Source organism: Ambystoma mexicanum, chromosome 4p (assembly GCF_040938575.1).
Source record: "Ambystoma mexicanum isolate Mex_15411 chromosome 4p, UKY_AmexF1_1, whole genome shotgun sequence".
NCBI lineage: Eukaryota > Metazoa > Chordata > Amphibia > Caudata > Ambystomatidae > Ambystoma > Ambystoma mexicanum.
In genome coordinates, this window is record NC_090927.1 from 1,251,761,079 (window position 1) to 1,251,784,314 (window position 23,236).

The 23,236-nt window shown below is 46.7% G+C and overlaps 1 protein-coding gene across 1 annotated transcript in view; it reads right to left on the bottom strand.

The window, feature by feature from the left end:
* LOC138453779 (PHD finger protein 7-like) overlaps positions 1–23,236 on the bottom strand; it is a 1,510,505-nt gene that overhangs the window by 623,897 nt on the left and 863,372 nt on the right. Inside the window, exon 8 of the mRNA XM_069606924.1 lies at positions 18,127–18,286. Within this exon, the coding sequence (XP_069463025.1) occupies positions 18,127–18,286 (160 nt within the window). The remainder of the gene's footprint in view (positions 1–18,126; positions 18,287–23,236) is intronic.

Genomic DNA, 23,236 nt, shown 5'->3' on the forward strand with positions numbered 1-23,236 from the left:
TAGTAAAGATGCCAAGTAACGCTTTTGCAACTGACTTGGCAGTTACAGTTTTCAATGGGATGGCCTCAGGTTATCTGGTAGCATAGTCGACTAGCACCAAGATAAACCTATTGCCTGAGGATGTCCGCGGGTCAAGGGGACCAACGATGTCGATCCCTACCCTTTCGAATGGTATTCCCACAACTGGGATTGGTACCAATGGAGCTTGGATTGTTGAGCCACTCTTACCAGATAACTGGCAGGAGGCACAACTCCTGCAGTGACTTTCTACTTGCACCCACATCTTGGGCCAGTAGAAGTGCTTGGATAACCTTTGCTTGGTCCTCTTAATACCAAGGTGACCAGCAAGGGGTACTTCATGTGCCAACTGCAGGAAGAAGGGTCTTACAGCAAGGGGAACCACCAACCTCCTATGGTCTCCTTCTGTAGACTCTGTGGGCTCACTATACAGGAGTCCACCTTCCCAATAAATCTGATGCGTCCCAGGAGGTTCACCCTCAAGCTGGGAGCAGGCCTGTCTCCATAGGCTTTCCAGAGATGGGCACTCACGTTGGCCTTTACTGAATTCTTCCCTGTCAGGACCACCTTCTACTAACAAGTCTTTTAGTTCCGGATGGTCGTTGGGGTCAAATACTTCAGGCATTGCCACCTCCTCGTCAGGCCCGGGCAATTGACCAACTTCCTCCACCGTAGTGGTAGGCGAGTTCGGGGGAATGCTCCCTTTCCCTCGTCTTGACTTGCTTACTCCTTTCACCTTGGGTTTCCCTTTCGGCTGGTGCGGCGTATTGGTCTTGGCCAATGCTGCCCGTGTTTGAGACCGGGTGCAGGGTCTGTCGGCAGCGTCTCCTACGAGCCCTAAAGCTCCGAGATCGTTGCCTAACAAGACCTTTCCTGGGACGTTTCTCTGAATGCTCACTGGAATCCTGACTGCTGTACCATTTAAAGTAGGATTTACAGGTATTACTGGAAACATGCGAGGTGGGCCGTCAGCCAACTTAGTGGGCATCAGAGTAGCTCTGGCAACCTCCTCTGAGTCTACCAAGGTAGAATCCACTACTGCACCCACTATCCCTAAGAGCTGGAGTATCCACTCCATTGATCAGCACACTGTCTTTAAAGTAGTGCTTGGTATTATCTGGAATCCTAGCATAAGCCTCTACGACTTTAGGCTCCCAGGAACCCAGGGAAACTAAAACTACCTCAGCTTCTATCCCGCTGTGGAAGGAGTCTGAGGAGAAGGATGCTCCTGTAATCTATTCTTCCTCGTAGGAGCCGAAAGCCAGATTAGCGGAGTGGACCCCCAAAGGTTTAACCTTACACCGGGGATCCCCCTTCACGTGGTCAGTTGCTCCACAAGCAAAACAAGATCCATTGGGTCTGTTTACATAGGGAGGCTTATTGTAACCAGAGTTCTGTTCGGAGGCTGACCTCCACTACCCTGTGAGTTCTCTTGTGTCTTACCCTTATTTTTCTTTTTGTGGCCCTTTTGAGAAGAAGATTTATCAGATTCTCCACCCTCCTTATCTTTGGACTTTTTCCCTTCCTCCTGCTTACCAGGATGAGTTTTGTCCTTATGGGACACTCGATGTGACACCCATAAATCTGCAGCAATGGCAAGCTTCTTAGGATCTATCTCCTTCGAATCGGCCAAATGCTGCTTAAGCTCTGGGGAAGAAGATGCAAAAATATGTTCCAGCATGACAAGACTTATCATGCCTTCAAAGGTAGAAACCTTATAGCCTTTGACCCAGCCAGTCAAGTTTTTTAAGGATTCGGTTACATAAGATATCCAAATACCACCTTCTTTTTCTTATACTCTCGGAATCGTTTTAAATATTGGGCAGGAGTCTTTCCAAACTTTAAAATGAGAGTTTGCTTTAACATTGCGAAATCCGCTCGCTCAGCCTTCGACATTTCCATAATGGCACTACAGCCAGAATGGGGCAGTCTGCTGAGTAACCAGGCAATCTTATCAGCATTGTCAACTTATTGACCTTCATATGCATACTCAAACTTATTCAGCCAGTGCATAATGTCATTCTTTTCCTCATACACACTGAGCAGATCTTTTGGAAACCGTGGATGAGAGGAGGCCCCAGAACCATGTCCAGGACCCTTGGATCCATTTGCAACCTGAAACTTGGCCAGTTCCAACTGGTGATCCCTGTCTTTCTGTTTTTCGGCCTGTTCGATTCTTAGTTTGGTTATGTTGGAATCAAGCTCCTTCTGCCTAAAGAGCAGCTCTTGCTTCTTGAATTCAAGCATGGCCTCCCCATCGACACTGGCCGAGGAAAAATTAGACCTCTCATCCTCCCTTTCCTCGTGGTCGCGGTGGGCCAGTGCAGCGGCAGAACCGTCGGTTCTACCAGTGAGAGCAGCCCCACCTCTTTCCGCACTGTCCTCAGAAGTTATAGCGTCAAGCTGCGCTTCTTGCCACGCCACGATTCTTTGGATCATATCCATTTTGTTGCCTTGAGAGGAGACACCTCTCTCCGCACACATCTTTTTCAATGTTTTGGATTTAGAAGCATTTAAAGTTAACAAGGTATTTGTTTCCATACTGTTAGATAGGACTATGGCCTTTTAAAAGTTATACTTCGACAATTCACTACGTGTCCTGGTAGGAATAACATGAAATGCCTTCGCTCGTGTGCAACACTGGATACCTTCAGTCGTATCTCACCGCTGTACACCAATTTGTTAAGATGGATTTCTGAACTCTGTCCTGGAGGGGCAGAGGTTCAGAAGGCCAGCCTAGTTTCTTGGAACAGGGTAACCCCTGGACAAGCCAGACCAATCAGGGTAGCGATCGCGGCGGTCAAGACTAGGTCTCAAGAGGGGTGAGGGTGACTGAAAGCCCACAATGAGCACACAAAGCAAGGACGCTTACAAATTACTCCAAGCAGGTGTTATATTAAAAATATATACACATTTATTACAAGGCCTTTGTAACATTGACCATAGCGAGAAATCACAATAAAACTCCAGTAAACCAACACATACAAATCTAGTACAGTATATATACAAATACAAACGAGTCTAACAAGTTAGACGCACGAAATGTGTAGACCACCTAGATGGGGAGGAAAACAGGCAGTGCAAATAATATTTAGACCCAGTCCGCCTTCAGAGGCACCTAACTAAAAGGAAGTCCAAGCCCTACGAAGAGTGGAGCCTTGTGCTCAAAAGTACCTGCACATGCTGGTGCCAACGGGCAAAAGGGGAGTCTCTTCGAGGAAATCAGGCAGTTTAGTTCGATGAACAAATGAAGGTGAACAGAGCTCCGCGACTCCATCGCAGCCTCCACTGTGGGCAGAAGATGAGCGCGAGTACGGAGAGGCGTGCTGTTAGCCGCAGCGGGGAAAAGCTAGGGGCTTCTGCAGGAGGGCGACCAGTTCCTAGCGATGCTACTCACAGGTCCCCGATGCAGGCAGACCCAGGCTTCTCCGCGTCAGTTTCAGGGCTGGCAGGTTCAGATACGAGCAGGGGACGTCTCGGCGTCGTGTAGATTCCGCAGCAGCAGAAGTTGAGTTGAGGATGTCCCAAACGCAGTGAACCCGCACAGTTTGTTACCACAGCAGGGCAACGGAGCGGGCTTGTGTATTTCAGCCAAATGTACACTACTCACTTCAGACCTGGGAATGCCAAGTGTACGAATCGTGTGAGAGTGACAAGGAGTCGTAATAATAATAATTAGGCTTTTATATAGCGCTACAAACCCTCAGGTATCTGAGCGCTGCTTATTATTACCCACGGTGTGTGGTGCTCATTTATCGACCTCGGAAGGATGAAAGGCTGAGTTTGGCCCCGCCGGGATTCGAACCTGCGTTAACAGGCTCTGCACGGGTGTCAAAGCGGGCGCTCTACTCGCTGTGCCAACACAACCTGATGGCGGTTACAGAGCAAGACTCCTGTGTAGGCTGGTCAGTCTGCTGGATGGCCCAGAGACACTTCCGAAGGCTTACGTGCAGGAGATAGTGAAGATGGCGAGAATAGTTGTTCCCACTATTCCAAGGGTTGGTACCAGTTACAGGCCTTCTTGTTCGATCCGAGGTAGAAAGGGTTTCACAAAGCGACAGCAGTGCAGAGGAGCAGTCCTTCAGCGAGTCACCAGCGATTCCTCGGTTCAGCCTCGTGGTTGCAGGATACTTGGCTCCTGTATTCCTTCGTTCGCGAGAACTCTGGAGATCGACATGGTAGTGGTGTTTCCAGCCCCCTCTTATCCAAGTTTCCCTTCGCGCCAAAACGGAGGGGACCCAATGGGAGATCCGCTCATAAAACACTCACACCATATGTAGACCTATCACGGACCACGGGGGTCCCAGGCATTCACACCACCCTAGACTCTCTGGCGCCCAGGATGTGCATTGGGACCAGACATCCCAGCCCACATCCTGGAGGCACACACAAGGCCTGTAGAAGCCGGCAAAAGCATCTGTGTTTCGCGGGAAAGTACATGCCCAAATAAGGAAGGGCCGGGTCGGTTCGACCTGGGGGGAGGTGAAGGGGGCAAGATGGTCAGCGGACAGGACAAAGAGCCTCGTGGTCTGGCCATTTTGGAAGCCAGGCCACCATTTTGGGCTAAGCGCGAAAAACGCGCTTAAAACACCAAAAGGAGCTCAAAAACACAAGAAACGATCACTGCCACCAGTCCCGTCCGTGATTCACTTGCACCTTTCATTTACCATCCAAAGAGAGAATCTAGGGCCTGCAGAAGACTAGAGACCCAAGAGAGCAGTAACTTAGCTTACAGTTTCCTCTTGTGTCATGTTGCGCGAAAGCTGCAACATGATAAAGAAACTACGGAAAACAACGTTTCCCGGTACTGACTGTCTTAAGCGCATGTCAGTTTCCACGTAAGAATGGAGCGAAAGCCCAGAGGAGTGCGACAGAAGGCGACAGAGGGGTGCGACAGAAGGCTGCACTTCTCTGGCAAAGTTTAGATCCTGGTGAAAAAAACAGCAAAATGTTTAGGGGTTGCCACATGGAAGAAAAATTACCCACAATTAAGAAATCTTTCCTAACAGATGGGCCCCAACGTACCTTGACAGGATAACGAGGGCGTTGGCGGCCTTGATGGATGATGTGGCCGTGTTGATGATGCGCTTGCCAGCCACATCTTGGTTCTTACCCTTCTAGTCCAGAGGCACCATGGATGAAGAAGAGGGGTTGGAAGACATCTTTCTAGCAGCAGCCGAGACCACTGTGCCTGGCAAAGGCTGGTACTAACGCACCTAGAAGCCGAGTCTGGAACTTGGTACTTCTTCTCCAAACAGTCACGTTTAGCCGGAGTGGTATTTGGAGCCTTTATGACCACCAAGCCTTCCTCCCATATCTCGTCCAACAGTGGGACTGAGACAATGGTCTTCTTTGATGACTCTTGTCCTTCAAAAAGGAAGACTTCCCTTTTCTTCTCCTCCAGCACCAGATTCAAAAGCTTGCGAGTGGTAGCTATCAGTGAGTGGAACAAACCAATCTCATCAGGTGGAGAGGCCCTGGTGGCCGCCTCACCATCTGGGGTTTACCCTGCCTCTGGGAACTTAGTCATTTAACTTATCCATGTCAGTATTTTGTTATTGTTTATTTTTGAGGCACCGAAAGTCTGCAGGCATCAGGGCGCTGAAACATGAACACAAACAGACAACAAAAAAAGTCGCGACGAACACATCAAAAGGGCCAGAATGTTCACCAAGTCGACTTTATGTGAAAAGTAAAGTTTTTTGCTGTTTATGGAATTTTTTACAGTCCTTTTGTTGTCTCAGCTCTAGCGGTAAGGTTTTCCAACGCTTGGCTGAGATGTCAGGAAATGACCTCCCAAGACCGTTAGTTCATTTGAAACTTAGATTACTGACTAACGATAGTGTCGAGAATCGAAATGTTCTTGTGTGCTCGTAAAGGCATATCATGTTTTAAGGTAATCCGGTGTGGTACCATGTAGGCATCTATGAACCGACACTGCTGACTTAAATTGTACCCATGCGGGGATCGGGAGCGAATGCATGTCTTGACAGCAACTGGTTATGTGTTTTTTCCTGGTTTTTCTTTTAATGATGCGTACAGCATCATTTTGAATCACCGGTAACTTTTGCAGGCTCTTTTTGATTGCAGCTATCAGTTAGGCATTGCAGTAATCATGCCTAGCTAGTACTATTGCTCGTGCAATCGATACACAGTTTGGCTCTAGAAGGAAGGGGCAGATGTTCTTCAGCAAAGGTAGTAAGAGCAGTTGGCAGCAACCCAGTTGGTGTGGGCATCAGAGTTAAGTGAGGATTCAAGATGGAAACCTAGAGTCTTGACTTTCTTATAAACTGGGATACTGCAGTCATGGATCTTAAAAGACTGGTATCCGAAGTCAAGTTTAGCTCGGCCCTGAGGAGAGCCAAAACTCGGCAACTCGGTCTTGTAACCGTTCAGGCACATCCAGTTGTGATTCATCCAGGTTTCCACCAAAGAGTACAGCTCAAGGTTTTCCATGTCACAATCATAGTCACTGAGGAGTTCAAGAACCAGCTGAGCATCATCAGCATAGTTGGTAAAAAAGGGCCCAAACTTTTCTGGGAGGCCGTATAGAGGTCTAATATAAAGATTGAAAAGAAGTGGGGAAATAGAGGCCCCTTGTGCAACACCGTGAATAGTAAGTACTGAAGGGGAGGTGGCATCTCCCTAACAGATTCTGGATGTCCGGCTTGACAGGAATCTGGGTGATTGCACCCAGATGATAGTTTCTGTATTAAATAGTCCTGCATTGCTCAATTGTACCCAGATGATAGTTTCTGTACTAAATAGTCCTGCATTGCTCAATGTGCAAAGGAGGCGTTCGTGATCTAGAAGATCGAACGCAGCTGACAGATCTAGTAGTACGAGTAATCCAGTGTTATCTTTATCAGTAATGCTCAGTAAGTGAGTTTGTAGATCAATTAAGGCTGTTGCTGTACTATGAGCTGTCCTAAAACTGGATTGCTTGGGATGCAAAACATTAGAGGTTTCCACAAATATACAAATATGTGGAGTTGCGTGGTTGCTGTTTTGTCCAACATTTTCAGTAGACAGTTGCAGTTCGTGATAGGTCTCAGATTATTTGGGTCTTGAGAGTATAAGCCTGATTTCTTGGCCAAGGGTGTAATAGTGGTTCTCTTGATGAATTTGGGGACCAAGTTGTTATAATAGGATGAGTTCACAAATCTGACTAGAAATGGGGCAAAGATTTCTTTGTGATCAAGGATCAATTCAGGCTGATTATTATTCTCTGGGCATGAAGAGGGATGTAGTGAAATCAAGATTTTGATCATCTCAAGGTAGTAACAGCTGAGAAGTCAACTTTTGGTAGCATTTCACTGTTCATGGTTTTCAGTGTAGGGGGCAAGTTAGGCATGTTGTTCATCAAGTTGTTTTGAATCTTTGCTCAGGCTTTTTTTATTTTAGCTCCAAAAGTCATTTGTACCCTGACACAGTCTTGGTTGGTTAGTGTACAGAGTAATAGTTGGGCTTTTGGTTTTTCTAGCCTTCTAAAAATCTCAAACAGCTTTTTGGAGTTGTTGCTAGCCTCCTCAATCTGCTTGTTAAATACAATTCTTTTAGCCTCGAATATTGTAAACTTCTATATTTTTTCAGAGGTTTTACAACTACTTTTATTCGCCTCGGAAGGGCTTTTAAGCATACTTGAGGTTGGTGTTCCTTTTATGTTTATTTCAGAAGGTTAGGTTACTGGGTAAACCTATTCTGGTGCAACACATTTTCCCTAACCATTTTGTCCTGAACAGGTGCTTCTCTGTCGAACATAGTTTCAAATGCGGACTTAAGTGTCAACTAAAAGTGAAGACAAGTATAAATTTGAGGTTAGAAACCTGACCTAATGCAGGCATTCCTGCAGGTCATTTAAACATACTTTAGTAAAGTTGCGACTCTTGATTTTCTTTAGTGGGTTTTTTATTTTCAAAGGAGGGCTTGGAAGATATATTTGAAATACTATGGCGTAATGATCGGACCAGATGCAAGAAATGGTGTTGTTAATCTGTACTCATACATTTCTGGAAACCACCAAGTCGAGCATGTTTCCTTTATCAGTGGTGGGGTCACTGTTGTGGACTAAGTATTCAATGTTGTTAAGAGCAGATTCTAAGTCAATGGTGTCTTTATCAGCACTGTTATTATGTCAACGATTGAGGTCCCCAACCAATAAAGTACAACAATTTGGCCCATTTGTATCACCAAGAATTTGTATGAGTTCATCGTTAAAGTTCACTGTGTCGATGGGAGGACGGTAGACAGTAATAATGTTCACACAACTACAAGCAGTCTGGGTCATTTTCAAATGTAGAGTTTCGCAGTCATGACAATCACTAGCTTTCTGGAAAAATGTTAAGTGATTTTTTGCAATAATTGCTACTCCCCCCTCCGTGACCTTTGGTTCGATTTAGACAAGTGATGGAGTATCCTTCGGGTGTGGCTACAGATATCATGGGATAGCTGACTTCGGCAATCCAAGTTTCTGTTAAGTATAGTAGGTCTAAGTCTAAATCCTAAATCTAGAATGTAATTGCGGATGTCTGCAGCATGCTTGTTGAGAGATTGTGTGTTCAGCAAGGCACACATTAGTGCTCTTGGTGCGTGGGGGCTAGAAAGAATGGCCCCGGGGGTTCCGACTCTGGATTTTTCTTCAGTTGTATGTGGTCCTGCGATAGAGTTATTGGGGTTAGCAAATGACTCGAACAAGGAAGAAAACAAGGTAGGTTTACAATGGGGGCTGTTGTGTTAACTTCCTTTTTCAGTAATTAATAAATTGTGTCTTTCAAAAGATGGCTTTACGCCTGTACCACGTGGTGTATTCCTGAATTCAGGGAAGGAATGTTCAGTCTCTAAACCTGGAGAGTCGAAAGCAGCAGTCCTTTCTTGGAGCCAGATAGCGCCTAAAGGAGACGCGTCAGCTTGAGCTGTGTTGTTACGGCTCGTAGTGTCAAGTCAAGTGCATACGGGGTGGAGATGGGTAGCCCAAGTATAATCGCATGTATCTGGAGAACGGGCACTGAGTCAAGTTTTATGTTTAAATATTTATTAACTATTGCCAATTGTCTGGCTTTCTGTGCAGCCAGCAGAAGTTTCAGGTTCTGTGGGTTGCCCATGGTCTTGGTGGTTGATTATAAAGTAAAAGATGTAAAGGCAACAAAAACTGGGGTAGCAGATGTCAGTGTCAGTAAAGGTATTTCCTAGTAAGGGCAAAAGCATCTACTCTGGGCCCTTTAAGGTTTTTCTGATGGGGGCTGACTTACTTGGTGCCAGACAGAGAACAGGATCTAACGACAGTATGCTGTGGCCTGGCACGGACCAGCGAAGACTGGCTTGTCGCTGAAGCGCCGGACATGTCCATAAAAGTGACACAAGGGAGTATGGAAAGTGTAGTTCTCATGGAGCGCTCGCTCCGTATGAGCTAATTAGAGTGCTTTTTCTCTCTACCCCTAATGTAACATAAGCAGTTATGCCAATAACAAATACACACAGCTTTCAGCAGTAGAACAGTAAGACAGAATGCTGGGAGTCTGTAATCTGCAAGCTAGGACAGCGTGCTCCATAATCAAAATAACGCTACCAGTTGTATCTTGTCTGTGCCAGTGCCCGTCTGAACTGTTTCCTCCACCACCGTGGGCAACGCCACTGGCATTGGCCGAGGGGTAACCAGGACCTTATGAGGCATTGGCAGAACAGTGGGCAGCCGCTGCTGTATTTATGCCACAAGTGCATCTAAGGTGTGCAAGATGTCCAGCGACATGTCCCTTGGAGCAGAAGCACGTTCAGCGGGTGCAGGAGCCAGGCCTGGAACTCTTCGAGGGCTAAACGGCTGGGAAGGCACTCAGGCTGGTGACACCTGATGAGGCATAGGCAGAATGGGGTCGGGTTCTCCTTGGCCCCCTTCCTGACCTGAGTAAGAGCAGGAAGAGGTCCCGTTGTGGACGGTACCGTCGTCAGAGCAGCTTACGGAGATCGAGGTGGGAGAGAAACCCTGGGCGTGGTAATGGTAGCCATGGTAAAGGTGACAGTCGTTGACTAACCCCTTGGTGTCGCAAATGCTGAAGAGCTGACTTTGTGGATGGAGTCGTCGATGATGTTCTTGTTGACGGGCGATGGTCTTGGTGGATGAAGTAGTCGACGAGGCTGGCGTCGATGATGGTGGAACCTGACGGGTCCTCCGACGACTTACTCTTCTATGACAATCTGTTCTTGGACTCTGATGGCAGCAACTTTCTTACAGATGGAGGCAGCCCACCAGCCAGTAGGCTAACCATTGACGGAGCCTGTGGCAGGCCTCTCTCTGAACTGGGTCCAGCAGGCCATCGCAAATGTTGACGAGGAAAGCGATGGAGCGTGTGACTTCTTCTTTTGGATCTTCGCTAAGGAAGCATCCTCAAAGGACCTCAACCTTTTCTTAGTAGAGGGACTACGCTCCTTGGAGCTGCCGGCCCTGGAAGTGGCCTGGCTACGCAGGAGGCTGCATCAGAGGCCTTTAATTCCTTGATCCAGGCTACCAACCTACAATGGCAGTCCATCCTGGTCTTCGAGAAGAAAGACTGGCAATTGGACATCCGTCTGAATCGTGGTCGGGGAGAAGACAGTAAATGCACTTGAGGTACCGATCCTCGATGAAGATACTCTTCAGACCACAGTTCTCACAGAACCTGAAGTGGCTTTTCTTCGTGGCATCCGCTGTGGTGGAGGTTTCGAGGTGAAGCTCCAACGATGGACTGAGGATCTCCTCTGGCAACAAGTCTCTGCCACCGGTAGTTGCAACTTGACGGTAGACGAAGAATAAATCTGGTGAAAATAGGGAAAAAGAGTAAAAAAAAAGAACAGATTTCGAGGAGCAATACAGGAGGGCTGTGCTCCCCCAACACGAGAAATGTGCTGTAAAAATCTGAAGAGGGCCATCAGGGGTGGAGTTTAGGAGGAAGAGTGTCACTGGCGGGGGAAGAATGACCCAAAGTGGCACTGATAGGCTGTAGAGGAGAGAAGCAGTTTTTAGCTTAAAGATAAACTGCTTTAAATTTACAGAGGATTCCCAGCCTGACAACGGGGAATATTCATGAGCATGTTAAGCCATGCAAGACCCCATACTGGAGAAATTACCTCATCCAGGCCAGCCTCCCTTGGCCCTGCGCCCTCACCTATCAATGAGGCAAAAAATCAAGGGGTCATCTTCGACTCCACTCTCTCCTTCTCCTCTAACATCTCCGACATCTCTAAAAAGTCCCCCTACCAACTACACCTCCTCAGAGGTAGTCTACCATTTCTCACTTTCCCCCAGAGGCTCACCATCTCGAGAGCCCTGGTTCTCTTTAGTCTAGACTACTGCAACAGCCTTTTTCTCAATCTTCCTACTTCTACTCTCCGTCCTCTACAACAGAACCGCAAGACTTATCCTTGGCCTCAAACCCAGGGACCGAATCTCTCTGGCGCTGAAATCCCTCCACTGGCTCCCACTGGCTGCAAGGATCAAGTTCAAGACCCTCTGCATAATCCACAAGGCTTTCTGGGGTTGGGGCCTAAACTATCTACAAAGCTCTCTTCCTAAATACTCTCTTTCCAGAGTCCTCCGCTTGTCCTCCTCCACCTCTCTGAGGGTGAGCCGTTTTTACAAACAAAGATTTAGGGTTAGATCTTTATCCTCTGCAGGTGCCTCCCTCTGGAACAGCCTCCCTGCCTCTCTCAGTCTTGAGCCGGAGCACCTTAATTTCCGGAAACTCCTCAAGACCTTACTCTTCTCTCTCCCTCTCCCCTGCTATCCTCTGTTCTTTTTCTCTCCACCCTCCTTCCTCCTTCTCCTCCCTAACTCTGTTCAGTTTTTGCTGACTGGTTACCTGGTTCACCTCCAGAGCCTTACAAGTCCCAGGCTCCCCCACCAGTCTTTGCACTTGCCTCGGGGCTGCTGCACTATGTTCAGCATTACTGCACTTTCATCTTATGCTCCATGAGCGGGGTAACCTCTCTGCACTTAACCCAGGGTCCTGCTGGACTGAACGTGCTTGTTCCCCCCCACACCCCTTCCTCATGCCTCCGTCTGTAAGCAATCATGACCTGAATGTACCAGGACTAGTAAGTTTGTTTCTCCTGTGCACCCACCCTCCTTTTTTGTCCCCCCCTCACTAGCTTGGCCGCAACTGTAACACCTCATGTACTTGCACTAGGAGAAATGCTGTCAGGCCTAGTTTGCTAGTTTTTCTGTTAAGATAATTTGGAAACTTCAAGGCCTAAGAATAAATACTGTATTCCCTTCCCGCCTTGAAGCGCTTTGAAGCACTCCATCCACCTGTGTATAAGCGCTGTATAAACAACGTCCTAGTCTAAACCATTCTACAGTTTTCGGACACCTGCCATTTCAAGTTGTTTCAACAAGTCACACAGTGCTCTCACTGATATTTCTCTCATAATCCTAGCTGGTTTAGACCTATCTAGCTCATTATTCATCAAACAATTTAAATGTCTGGCCCTTATCAGGATGCCATCTAAATAGCTAGCACATTTCCTAAGCATATCTGGGAAGTGTGCATCGTTATGTGTAGGAGCCTCTACATTGGCCATACACATTTCTGACCTCTCCAGACACCCAGACAATACTGAATATCTTCCATCCAGATTCACCACTATGTTTAACAATACCAGGGCACACTGCTTGATACCCAAATAAGTACTACTCTTGATAATCTTGTAACAGAGGTACCATACACTTCTCCTCCACACTTCTTTTTCAGTTTAAACAATTCTTTGTTGATAGACCAAGTCCACACTTCTTTGCCAAATATCCAATCAGTGAACCAGGTAGAGTTGCTTTTCAAACATCCCAAAATATTTGTGGACAAAATGAACACTTATAAATAATGATAAAAACTGAGAAACTCATTTGAACAAACATTCTTGAACAAAGAGGAGACATTCAGCATCCTCCACAAATCGGTTATCGTAAGTCCATCTATGCAAACAAGTACATTTTATCTTCAAAGTAATAGTCAAATACTTCAGGAATAAGTTTATCCCACAGCTCAGTATGTGTATGTTAGCTATACAAAAACCCCTATACAGACCCCCACCATCAATTCAAGGCAAATGCAAAATCGCACCAAACAATGGACACAACAATAATGAAACTTGATGTGGGCATAATAAAAAGGTCAATGTTAACAAATTGTCACAGGCTGATCCCACAATAGGTACTATGATTGCCACTTAGGAGCAGAGGATTATGGGAGCACCCACTAACCAAACATACCTTATCATCTAAAGTGGTAGAGATTCAGAGCACTCCTGAATACTTAGTACATTTGTTGTAAGGGAAAATACTCTTTAAGAAATGATTCAGGATTCTGTGTAAAATGTCGAAATATGCTTGTAATCATCTTACAAGAACAGGCCGCAAGAAGTAGGTTTTCATAAAGCTAGCTCACAAGTGCAGGTTTGCATACTGGAGGGGAGAGGGCACCTTTCTGTTTCTGGAACCCAGCAAAACACTGCCACTCTTGCTGCCTAGTCTACACAATTTAAGATTCAGACAGAGGAGAAAGTCTGCACTGTGAGATACCCATCTTATCCTCTGCACCACAATGAGCCCCTTCTCCAAGCCCCAGGTATTGGGAGTGGGAGACCTCTGCACCTTATCTCCAAGCAGAGAGGAACAGAACACTCAAACAAAAGAGCAGGCCTACTTGGCCAGTACATTAAGTATTTCCTAAAGTTTCCCTACTCTAAATGAGTTATTCATCTTTACCACTCCTCCCAGATGAGAAGTAGGGGTTCAATGAATCACCCAACTCGAGGTGTATTGTTACTGACATCTCAGCAGGGTTAAAGGACTACCTAAAGGAGGGAGAAGTAAATCAAAAGATATACATCTAAGTAAAGACTATTCAGGGAAAGTGGTTTAACAGAAGAGCAGTGGTCCAAAGGTCAAGTCCCAATTGTTGGGTCTGAAGAGAACTCCCAAACATCAACTCAGAACAATGGTTATGCCGTCTGTCTCAGGAGGGTAGGGGATGGCCTACTGGATGGGTATGGAACTCAAGAGGATAGAAATCAAGACAAAACAGTGCAAGGAAACAGGAGTAACAAAAAGTCTCAATTCTTTGTTTTGTCCAAAGTGAATTCCCAAGCATCCACCCAGAACAATGTTCAGCAAGTCACTCACAGTCTCAGGGTTTAGAGTGTATCTGCACACTTCTTTCACAAAGCTGGGATTCTCATTGTGACTTTGGACGTTGTGCTGGAGGTTGTCTTTGTATTGGCTGTGTTCTGATGCTTGACACAATCCAGGTTGTCGAGAATAGCTACCTGGCCAAGACCCTTCACCTACGCCTCTTGCCCTAAGGGTTTCTCAGTAAACAAAGTTGGTAGGTATTGTCTGCTCCACCAGGTACTTGTGAGTACAATTTTCAACACTCTTCAATACTGGGTTTTCAAGCAGCAAGATTTCTTTATTTGGGCTGTTGGCCTTGATACTCCCACCAAGCTGTTGGATCTTTATCAAAGTCTCTTTAGTTACACCCACCAGTGTCTAGATTCTCAACGGGCTCTCTTTGCTATTGCCATCAGGGCCTGGAAATATACCTCCTAGAGAATTCTACTCTCAGCACTGACCCCAGGTCAGCAGGCCTCCCCACCTAACCTGTCATCTTTTCATGGCTGCTCCCAAGCTTAAGCTCCACTGTCAGCTATCCATGTCACTTCTGCCCTGTAGGCCTGGTCAGCACAAGTGCAACTGTCCTGCTTCACCTGGTATACCGTTCCTAAATCTATCAACGCTCTACCAGGAACACCATCCTATAACTAACACAGTAAGGAAGGTGGTCTCCTTTGATGGATACATTGATAGATTGACTATAGAATGAGGGCTCTGATTCACTGTTCAGCTTCCCCATTAACTTTGTGGTTTGGAACTGGCCCTGGCTAAATGATTCCACCCCCTTCCCATATAGTTAAATACCAGCTTCGATTGGGTGATATTGCATGTAAATATGTTCTATGTAAAGCACTTTGGCGAAAGCGCTATATAAATAACGCATCACATCATATATATGGCCTATCATAATGTAAGTATTGTGCACTCTGCATTCATGAGGACTGGCCTGTACCCCAGTCCTCTCCACACAAAGTTATAAATACTCTGTTCTCCATATTGGAATTAGGCAGAGTAATCATGGCAGCCAGCCGACTCAGAGCTCCACCTTCTCTCTATACCTGTGACAGTATTTCTTCTTTGCAGCAGTGCTGTGTGGAGAGAAAGGCTTCACTGCCTTTGTTTTCAGTCAGAGTCCATGCCAATGCTTGCACACCCGGCATATGCTGACTCTGCGCTTGTGATTCATGTATGGACCTGTGGTTGGGGCTCTCTGGCAGTGAAAAACTATGCACTAATGTTTTAGGTTTAAAATACTTATCCTGGGGCCTATTCACTCAGGCGTTCTCCCTGAAAGATGGTTCTAGAACATTTGGCTATAGGGATAATCTACTTTTTACCCTCCATGAAACAGATATGTCACATCTAACTAGGGATCCTTTCGCCCTGCTGGGTGTTATTTGCATCCCTGATCTCACCAAGGAATTTTAAGGGAGATCTGGGAAATTCTCCTCTCTACAGTTTCCAGGGAATGCATCTCAGAGTCCCTCAGCATTCCCAGGGGCAACAACCTCATCACAACCAAAAAACATGCAGGAAGGATTTACCGGTATTAAGTGAAAAAGTATTTTTTAATTCCCAAATTTTAAAAAGACCGATTTAGAAAGACCGCTCAGCCACTACTGCAAGAGGTCTTTCTAAATCAAACTGCCATGCCTCTGTCACACACGAGTGCACACAGTGGCTAACAGGTGCTTCCATGCGAGGTAAGTCGTGGGAGTGAGGTAAATATTTTGTGTGTGTTTGTGAGTGAGAGTGTGCGAGAGGAGGGGGAATGTTTGTGGTGGGGATGGAAGGGGGCGGGCTAAAGTGGGTTTGCATGTCTGTGTGAGTGGTCGAGGATGGAGGAGGAGGGGGACTTAAGTATAATGTAAGTTAATGTCAGACTGTCATGCAATAGGGCTCAGATAATAAACGCTCTGGCTTCAACAAAGGTATCTGGGTTTCTTAAAACTCAAGCCAGGCATTCCTTCCCGGGACTAATTCTCCTTTTTCAGCTAAACTCAGATGGGTTTGATAGGCCTCCCAATTCTTTCTTGACTCTTCGGTCTGTAGATTCAGGTGCCCTGCCCATGGACCTTGACTCACAGGAGACTCCTTAACCTGGGTCTCGGGCCCTGTATCACCCTGCACATTAGGGCTGAACATCAGCAGAGGTTAGGGCCAGGTGAAATGGAAGTGAGCCACTGAGCTTTCACCAAGCGTTTGGCCATCTGAACTTCACAATGGGCTGGGCCAGTGTTCCTCATTCATATCCCAATCCTGAGGTCCCAACTCTAGTCCATACCACGATGTCTGCGTCTACCTACTTGACGAGTCTCAAGGCCTCATACTTAAGGAGACCTTTTCCTACACCTCTTGCCTTATCGTCTTCTCTCCCATTCTCCTCCCTCTTACCCTCCACCCTTGCCATGTGCTTATAACTACACTCACACCTCTCCCCTAATACCTTAGGACAAACCCTCTAGTCTTCTCTTCCTTTCCTCCCTCAACATCTTTCTTCTCATCTCACTATATGTATTCCTCCTTGCTTCCCAGGGTATTTCCTCTAACCTCAATCTGACTCTTTCCATCTACTACTCATTCCTCTTGATGCTCTTCTACTCCGCCTCCTCATTCCTCCAGATGTTCCTACTCACCACCTCCTTGTTTCTTTCCACCACCTCTGCACTCCCACTGATTTTCCTCTTCAGCCCCAACTTATTCTTCACCTCCAACCTCCTCTACTGCTCTCTGGCTGCCTCTCTCCGGCCTCTTTCTCCTCTGCCACATCCTCCTTCTGCTTGCTTATCCAGCGTCCACCAACACTCATTCTTCATCTACTAACTCCTACACTACTACCAGAGACCTACCTGTATGAAAAATCTTATTTTCAGGCCGTGAATGATATTGGATCAGAGGTAACTGGATGTACATTTCTGGGTGCTTTTTGTGAGCCCTTCCTCCCCTGCGGGCAGATGGAGACTGAGCCTTGTTGGAGACCGGACAGCAGCTTCAATCTCCAAACTGAACTCTGATACTGCAGTGAATAGGGTGGCAGTCGCTATGCTCTGTGCCCTCTGCATCTAACAGGTATTGGCGGACTGCCTATTGGACTCAGACTAGTAAAGGTTTCTGGATGCGTGGTTGCCCACGCAAGCTGTCTGATTTTTTAGATGCAATATTCTTACACCGAATAATGGATCTCCCGATTTCCCGCAAACCAAGTATATATTCATTTTTGTGGGCCAGTCTTAATGAATCCTCCCTCTGCAGCAGCTCTATAGTTACCTTATCGAGGGGCATAGATACCACCCAGGAATCATCAACAAGTATATGAGAGATCTATACATATTGAATGCTGATGACATATGGGGAGGATCGCGAAACCATGCCGATGGCAATTTCAACCTATTACTCCAGCTGGGGTGTACCCTTAGGGGGCATAGGCAGATTCCTGGCCCATAGGATGAGCCTCTGGCAAATGGCTTGAGCAGGGCGTGGAAGACCAGGGGATCCTCCTCAGTTGGCCTCTCCATCCTCTACTCCACGGGTAGCGAAGGGGACTTCCTCACAGAACCCACATACCTCAGCACCGTAGGCTCAAAAGCAAACACATGAGCAGGTTTACTATATAAAGTAGCAAGGACAGTTATTTTTGATCCAGGGACTATAGTGCTTCCTGGCTTTGAGGTTTGGGACAGTGAAACACACAATATTTATCAAAGCTTTGAATATTGAAGTTGCATTATTCAGAGCTATGAAAAGTCAGCAGCTATTTTGTTTAATCATACTGAGAACAAAGCCAACGTTAGGATGTGGGCAGGAAGAGAAAGACAAGAGAAAAACATTAATTCTGGCTCTAGTTGTGCATATCAAGGTATTTTTAATATTCTTCAACAGCCACCAAAGTACATGTTGCTGAATAGGAACAATGTACAGGGTACTAAAGCAAAGAAAAAATGGAAAAACGTTTAATAAAAAATGGTGCATACCTGCAGACACTGCCTGTGAAACCAAGTTTGTTTACAGCATGGGCTTTTAAGGACAGTGTAGTTGGGTTTCGGCTGGATGCTTTCCAAGCATACGGGGCATTTAGCTTTACCCTTTGTTGGAGGGACCTTCTGAATTGGGATATGCTCCCAACAGTAAGACCTAAAAAGAGTTTAACAGAAATAAACATGCAGAAAGTAATGAGATGAACATACACTGCCATTGTATGGTACAAAGATAATGTTTCCTATGTCATTCAATTGCTGCCCACATAAAGGTTAACACAATAAAGACAATTTAATGTGCTTGTTGACACATTTTAAATTGCCAAGCTAGAGGAAAAAATTGTAATTGAGACTGATACATTCAATAAGGGCCTGATTATATAGGGGAATGCGTATTGCTCCAAGTCTGCTAGCCCTTATCACAGTACTCACACATGCAGTGTTCTAACCGGGTCCACAGACAGTACAAAGTTGGGTCTCATTACATGTTTGGCAGTAAGTGGAAAAGGTGGCAGTAACAGAATGACCACTTTTACCACTGCACTGACTTATGGGTACCAGAAAATGGGTGCTAATTGTGCAAGCACAATTGGCGTTGGGGCAATTTCCGCCGGTTATTCAGCTCCCATGGCCGAGGACGCATGTACCGAACCCACGCAAAGTACAGGAGGAAGGATACAATGAGACACTTCTAAGGACCAGTGTCTGCATAGAGCGTACCTTTAGCCTACTGAAGGAACGGTTCCGGTGCCTCCTTCAGACAGGAGGCACCCTAATATACAAATCAGAGAAGGTGGGAAAAATTGTTGTGATGTGTGCTATGCTGCACAATTTGTATATTAGGAGACATATCACCAGCGACAGGTGATTGGGAAAGAGTGGCCACAGGAGACACATGGCCTGGAGTGGAGGGCCTAGACAAAAGCAGGACAACTCTGGAACCATCACTAATAGGTGACAAAGAGCCTATGTCGGAGACCGATTAAGGCTAACTGGCGGTAGTGGCGACAAAGGTTCTCATGCTTGACTTGACACAGGTTCACTGCTGGAAGTAGTGGTGAGCAATGGTTCAACTAGCAAAGTAGTTTCCTGATTACCAGCTAAGGTGGTGATGGGTGCAGCAGCAGATGTGGGGACAGGCAGTTTGGTGGTGGTTGGGGGCGATGCAGTTGTTGTTATGGAGGTGTCAATGCAGTTAGATATGGCACATGCTTTCGGGTACACCTGGGATCCTGCTTTTGTGACTGTGGTCTTGCAGCGGCTGCCTGATGTATGGCCTGCAGGGGTGGCAGAAGTGGTGCTCAGAGTGGCAGTGTCTTCTGTGGTCACGGCAAAGCATGTGGAGGGGCTGCTGTACTGGCGCTGGTACCCTAAACCTGGTATATAGAGGCAGAGACATCCAGGACATGCATGGAATGATCAGTGCCCACCTGGGTACATTCACTTATGTAGATGCTATAGCTGTCTTGTGCCCATCTCACTGGAGGCGGGAATTAGAACGGCACATTCCACATGAGCTGGTATATGAATGATACATAGTGCATGTATGCCAATGGGCCTCATTACGAGTCAGCCGGTCTGGAAAGAACGGTGGTGGTAAATCCGCCACCACCGTTCTTTCCGGACCGGCTGATTAAGAGTGCTGCAGGCGGGAGGTGTCACTAACACCGCCCGCCTGCAGGTGGACATGGAAACACCGGCACCATTACAGCATGGTGCCGGTGTTTCCACTTCCCCATTCCCGTGGAGTCCTATAGGACTAACGGGAATGGGGATTAACAGAATTCTGCCTCCGGAATTACTGGGTCACCGGGGTGGTAATGCCCCAGTGATTTCGGCAATCACAGAGGCGGAATGGTAATACGAGTCCATCGGGGTAACCTGCCGGAATTTCCAGCACGGTAACCGCCGGCATGGAGCCTCACACATGTGTCCCTTTGTACATATTTACGCATATGTTGGCTCATGGGTGTGGGCCTAGTAATTACACTCATCTGGCATGGTGCATATGGCATGACGATGGGTATCTCTGGGTTGGTGCTCATGACATTGTGCATTGCTGGCTTTCAAGGTTGCATGAGGTAACAAGTATGTTGATGTTTACAGTCATCTCATATCTTTACATTTATTTCCACATGGTGTGACATCCAGGTGTACACATGAGTTATGCCATCAGCTGTAGTCCTGTGTTGACAGTGAGCCAGCAAGGAACTTAACATAAACAATGTAACCTCAGTGTGCGCCTAATGATGATGATATGGGACATAGGCAATGCCTTCATATATCCCTGCTTCATGGTGTACTTTGGCTCAGGGACAACGCGCTCGCCTTAGAAAGCAAGACGACGCTGAGCAACACAGGTTCGATCCCCGGATGTGCGCTTAGAAACCTCTGGGTATTAAGCGTGCTATAAATATGTTAGGCAGAAACCTGTGCAGTTCCCTTAGGGAACACTGCAAAAGATTTAGGACTACAGGTGATAGCAGTAAACCCACTTGGTAGCAGTCTGTACCACCCAGATTTCCCTGGTAGCTGTGGCTGAGCAGTCAGACTTCTCTCAAGAAGAGTTAGGCAGTATGCAAAGTATACACGATAGGCACTCGGACACAATAATACAAGCAAACACTGACCAGAGCTTTGATATCAAAGTATATAATTATTTATTTAAAAACACACTATTTGAAACACTACAGCAATCTTATTGTAAAACACTCTAAACACAGTTACTATTATAATATATACAACCCTTATCAGATAAGTCTTAGTTAACACCCCTTATTTTCATACAGAGGTGAGTGCTTAACTATAGATGGCACTCCAACAAGTTCATGAAGAAGGGAGGGAAAAATACATAATATGGGAAGGTACACCACTCTAAGCTTTAGGAACACTATTAGCAAGGCAGAAGAGCAAAAGTCACTTGTGAGCCAAAGTCCATCGGGTGGGTCCACTCTTAGAGAGAGCAGAGCACAAATGCGCCCAAGATCACACAGTTACACTAGGCTTAGAAAGTCTTGCAGAGAGTTCAAAAAGAGTTTAGAGAGGCTCGGAAAAGTTTAGCCAGGGTGTCTCAGGCTAACCCAGGTTCGAAAGCTGGGGGCTAAATCTACCCCGTACAGTCGGTGGCAAGGGAAGCCGGGTGGGACACGGTACTTTAAGTGAGAAGGATCCTCCAGCGGTGGCAGTTGTTTCCGGCAGCGGGTGCAAGTCTCGTCGTCGTCCAGGGGAAGAGAAGATCTCGACTTGGAGGAAAGATGAAGGTCGTTGCACTGCCAGGGAAGAAACCAGCCGCAGAGTTTTCCGGTTAAAGGTATTACCCTTTAATTCACGGTCGTGGTAAAACGTGGTATCCCGGTTGCCGGGGTGCTTGGCACAGGCAAGGCGGCCACGAGATACGTCGGCAAGGCGAAAAGACGGTGTAACTGGTTATCCCTACCAGTCAAAGGAAGAAGACTCTCCGGCGGGAGATCTCCTCTATCGTTGGGAAAAGTGGTGAGACGGTCCAGCAGGGCTCCACCGGTGGTGTCGTCGTGGCAGGTCAGCTCAGCTTCTCCCTCGTCGGATTCTTAGGTCCTGTGGCGACTTCTGAAGTTCCAGTCCCCAAAGCCCTACTTTTATGCAGAAAACCCCCATTCACTCAGCCTAGCTGTCACTCAAACAGGCTAAGTGGTGAGCCGGCCGGCTCACCACATGGGCCAATCAGGACGGAGTGCGACTTGAGTTGCCTAGGCAACTCAGTCCAGGGTGCCTAAATCCCCCTCCACCCTTCCTAAGTACCCCAGACAGAGTGGCACCACTTTGGAGGGCTTCTGTGGAGAAGCCTGCCAAAAAGTGGAACAAAGGGCTCGACTTGGGTTGGAGTCACAGAAGAGAACACAAACGCCATTTTAGAACCGAATTTTGGCAAAAAAATACCAACCGGAGAATGATTATTAATTAAATAAACCGGCGGTATGTTCGAGGCTATCGTAATTAAATGAATAAAGATAGTAGCCTCGAACAATGGGAAAATCCCATAGAGAAATATTCGCGGTTGAATATAAAAAGTAGTATCCACTGCCACCAGCCAAAACTCGATTCGAGAACGGAGACGTGCCCCCTCGACTAACAGACCCCGGGGCAATCGAATTGCCCCAGCCAGTACGTCCACAATATGATGGTTGGTACTGGTTCTGTTCAGAATTTAAGACTTGTAAAGTCAATGGTGACTTTACAGACCCTGGGAGACAGTAGTCAGTCCCAGGGTATGGGGTCTATACTGGGGGGTCACTATGACACCCCTGTGTTACTGCACTGAGGGTGCTGTGTAACACACATCACAAAAACACATGAAGCCCTATGGAGTAAAAGACCCCATAGCCCATTAAACACATCTAGAGTCAAAGAAACACACTCAAATCATGCCCAAGAGTGAGGGTAAAAGAGTCTCACTCTTGGCAGGAGAAAAAAATAAACCCCAAAAATCCAGCAAAGCTGCTGGGGGACTCACTAGGTTAGGAAATTCAGCCTAAACAGAGAATTCTCCCTAACAAAATAACCCATTACAATTACAATTGTGTGCTCGCCTGGTTCAGTTGGGCTTCCCATTCCTGCTCCCTTGATCGTTCCATGTGCAGGATGCTTACCACTTTCTTCTCCCAGGGGTTGAGGTGCTGCGGCTCCACTGTGTCTCATCCAGTGACATACGTCTTGTGGCAGTAAGTGGCAATGACACTGTGTACAAGTGCCTTGGGGCTTTCCCACCTCTTCCTGCACAGCATCTCTCAGCATAGTGATCATTGACACTACCTTCTTTTATTTCTATCCATATTGTGGTCTTGTAGTGGACAGATGCTGTGCTTTGGATGGTCCCAAAGGTTCTTCAGCATTGTCCACCACCTCATTAGCTAAGACCTGCTGCTCAGCCTTGCTGAATTTGAGTTTACGGACCCTAATTTCAGGGAAACTCGCCCTTGTCTCCAGGCATGCTTCCAAAAGGTTTGGTTGCTGGATGGCCATGGAAAGTGATGGATTTAGGACATAATGTGTTGTTAAATATGGCCACTGCTGAGCTTCCCGTTTGCAACATGGCACTATTACACTTCGTAATCAGGCATTTACCCCTTAT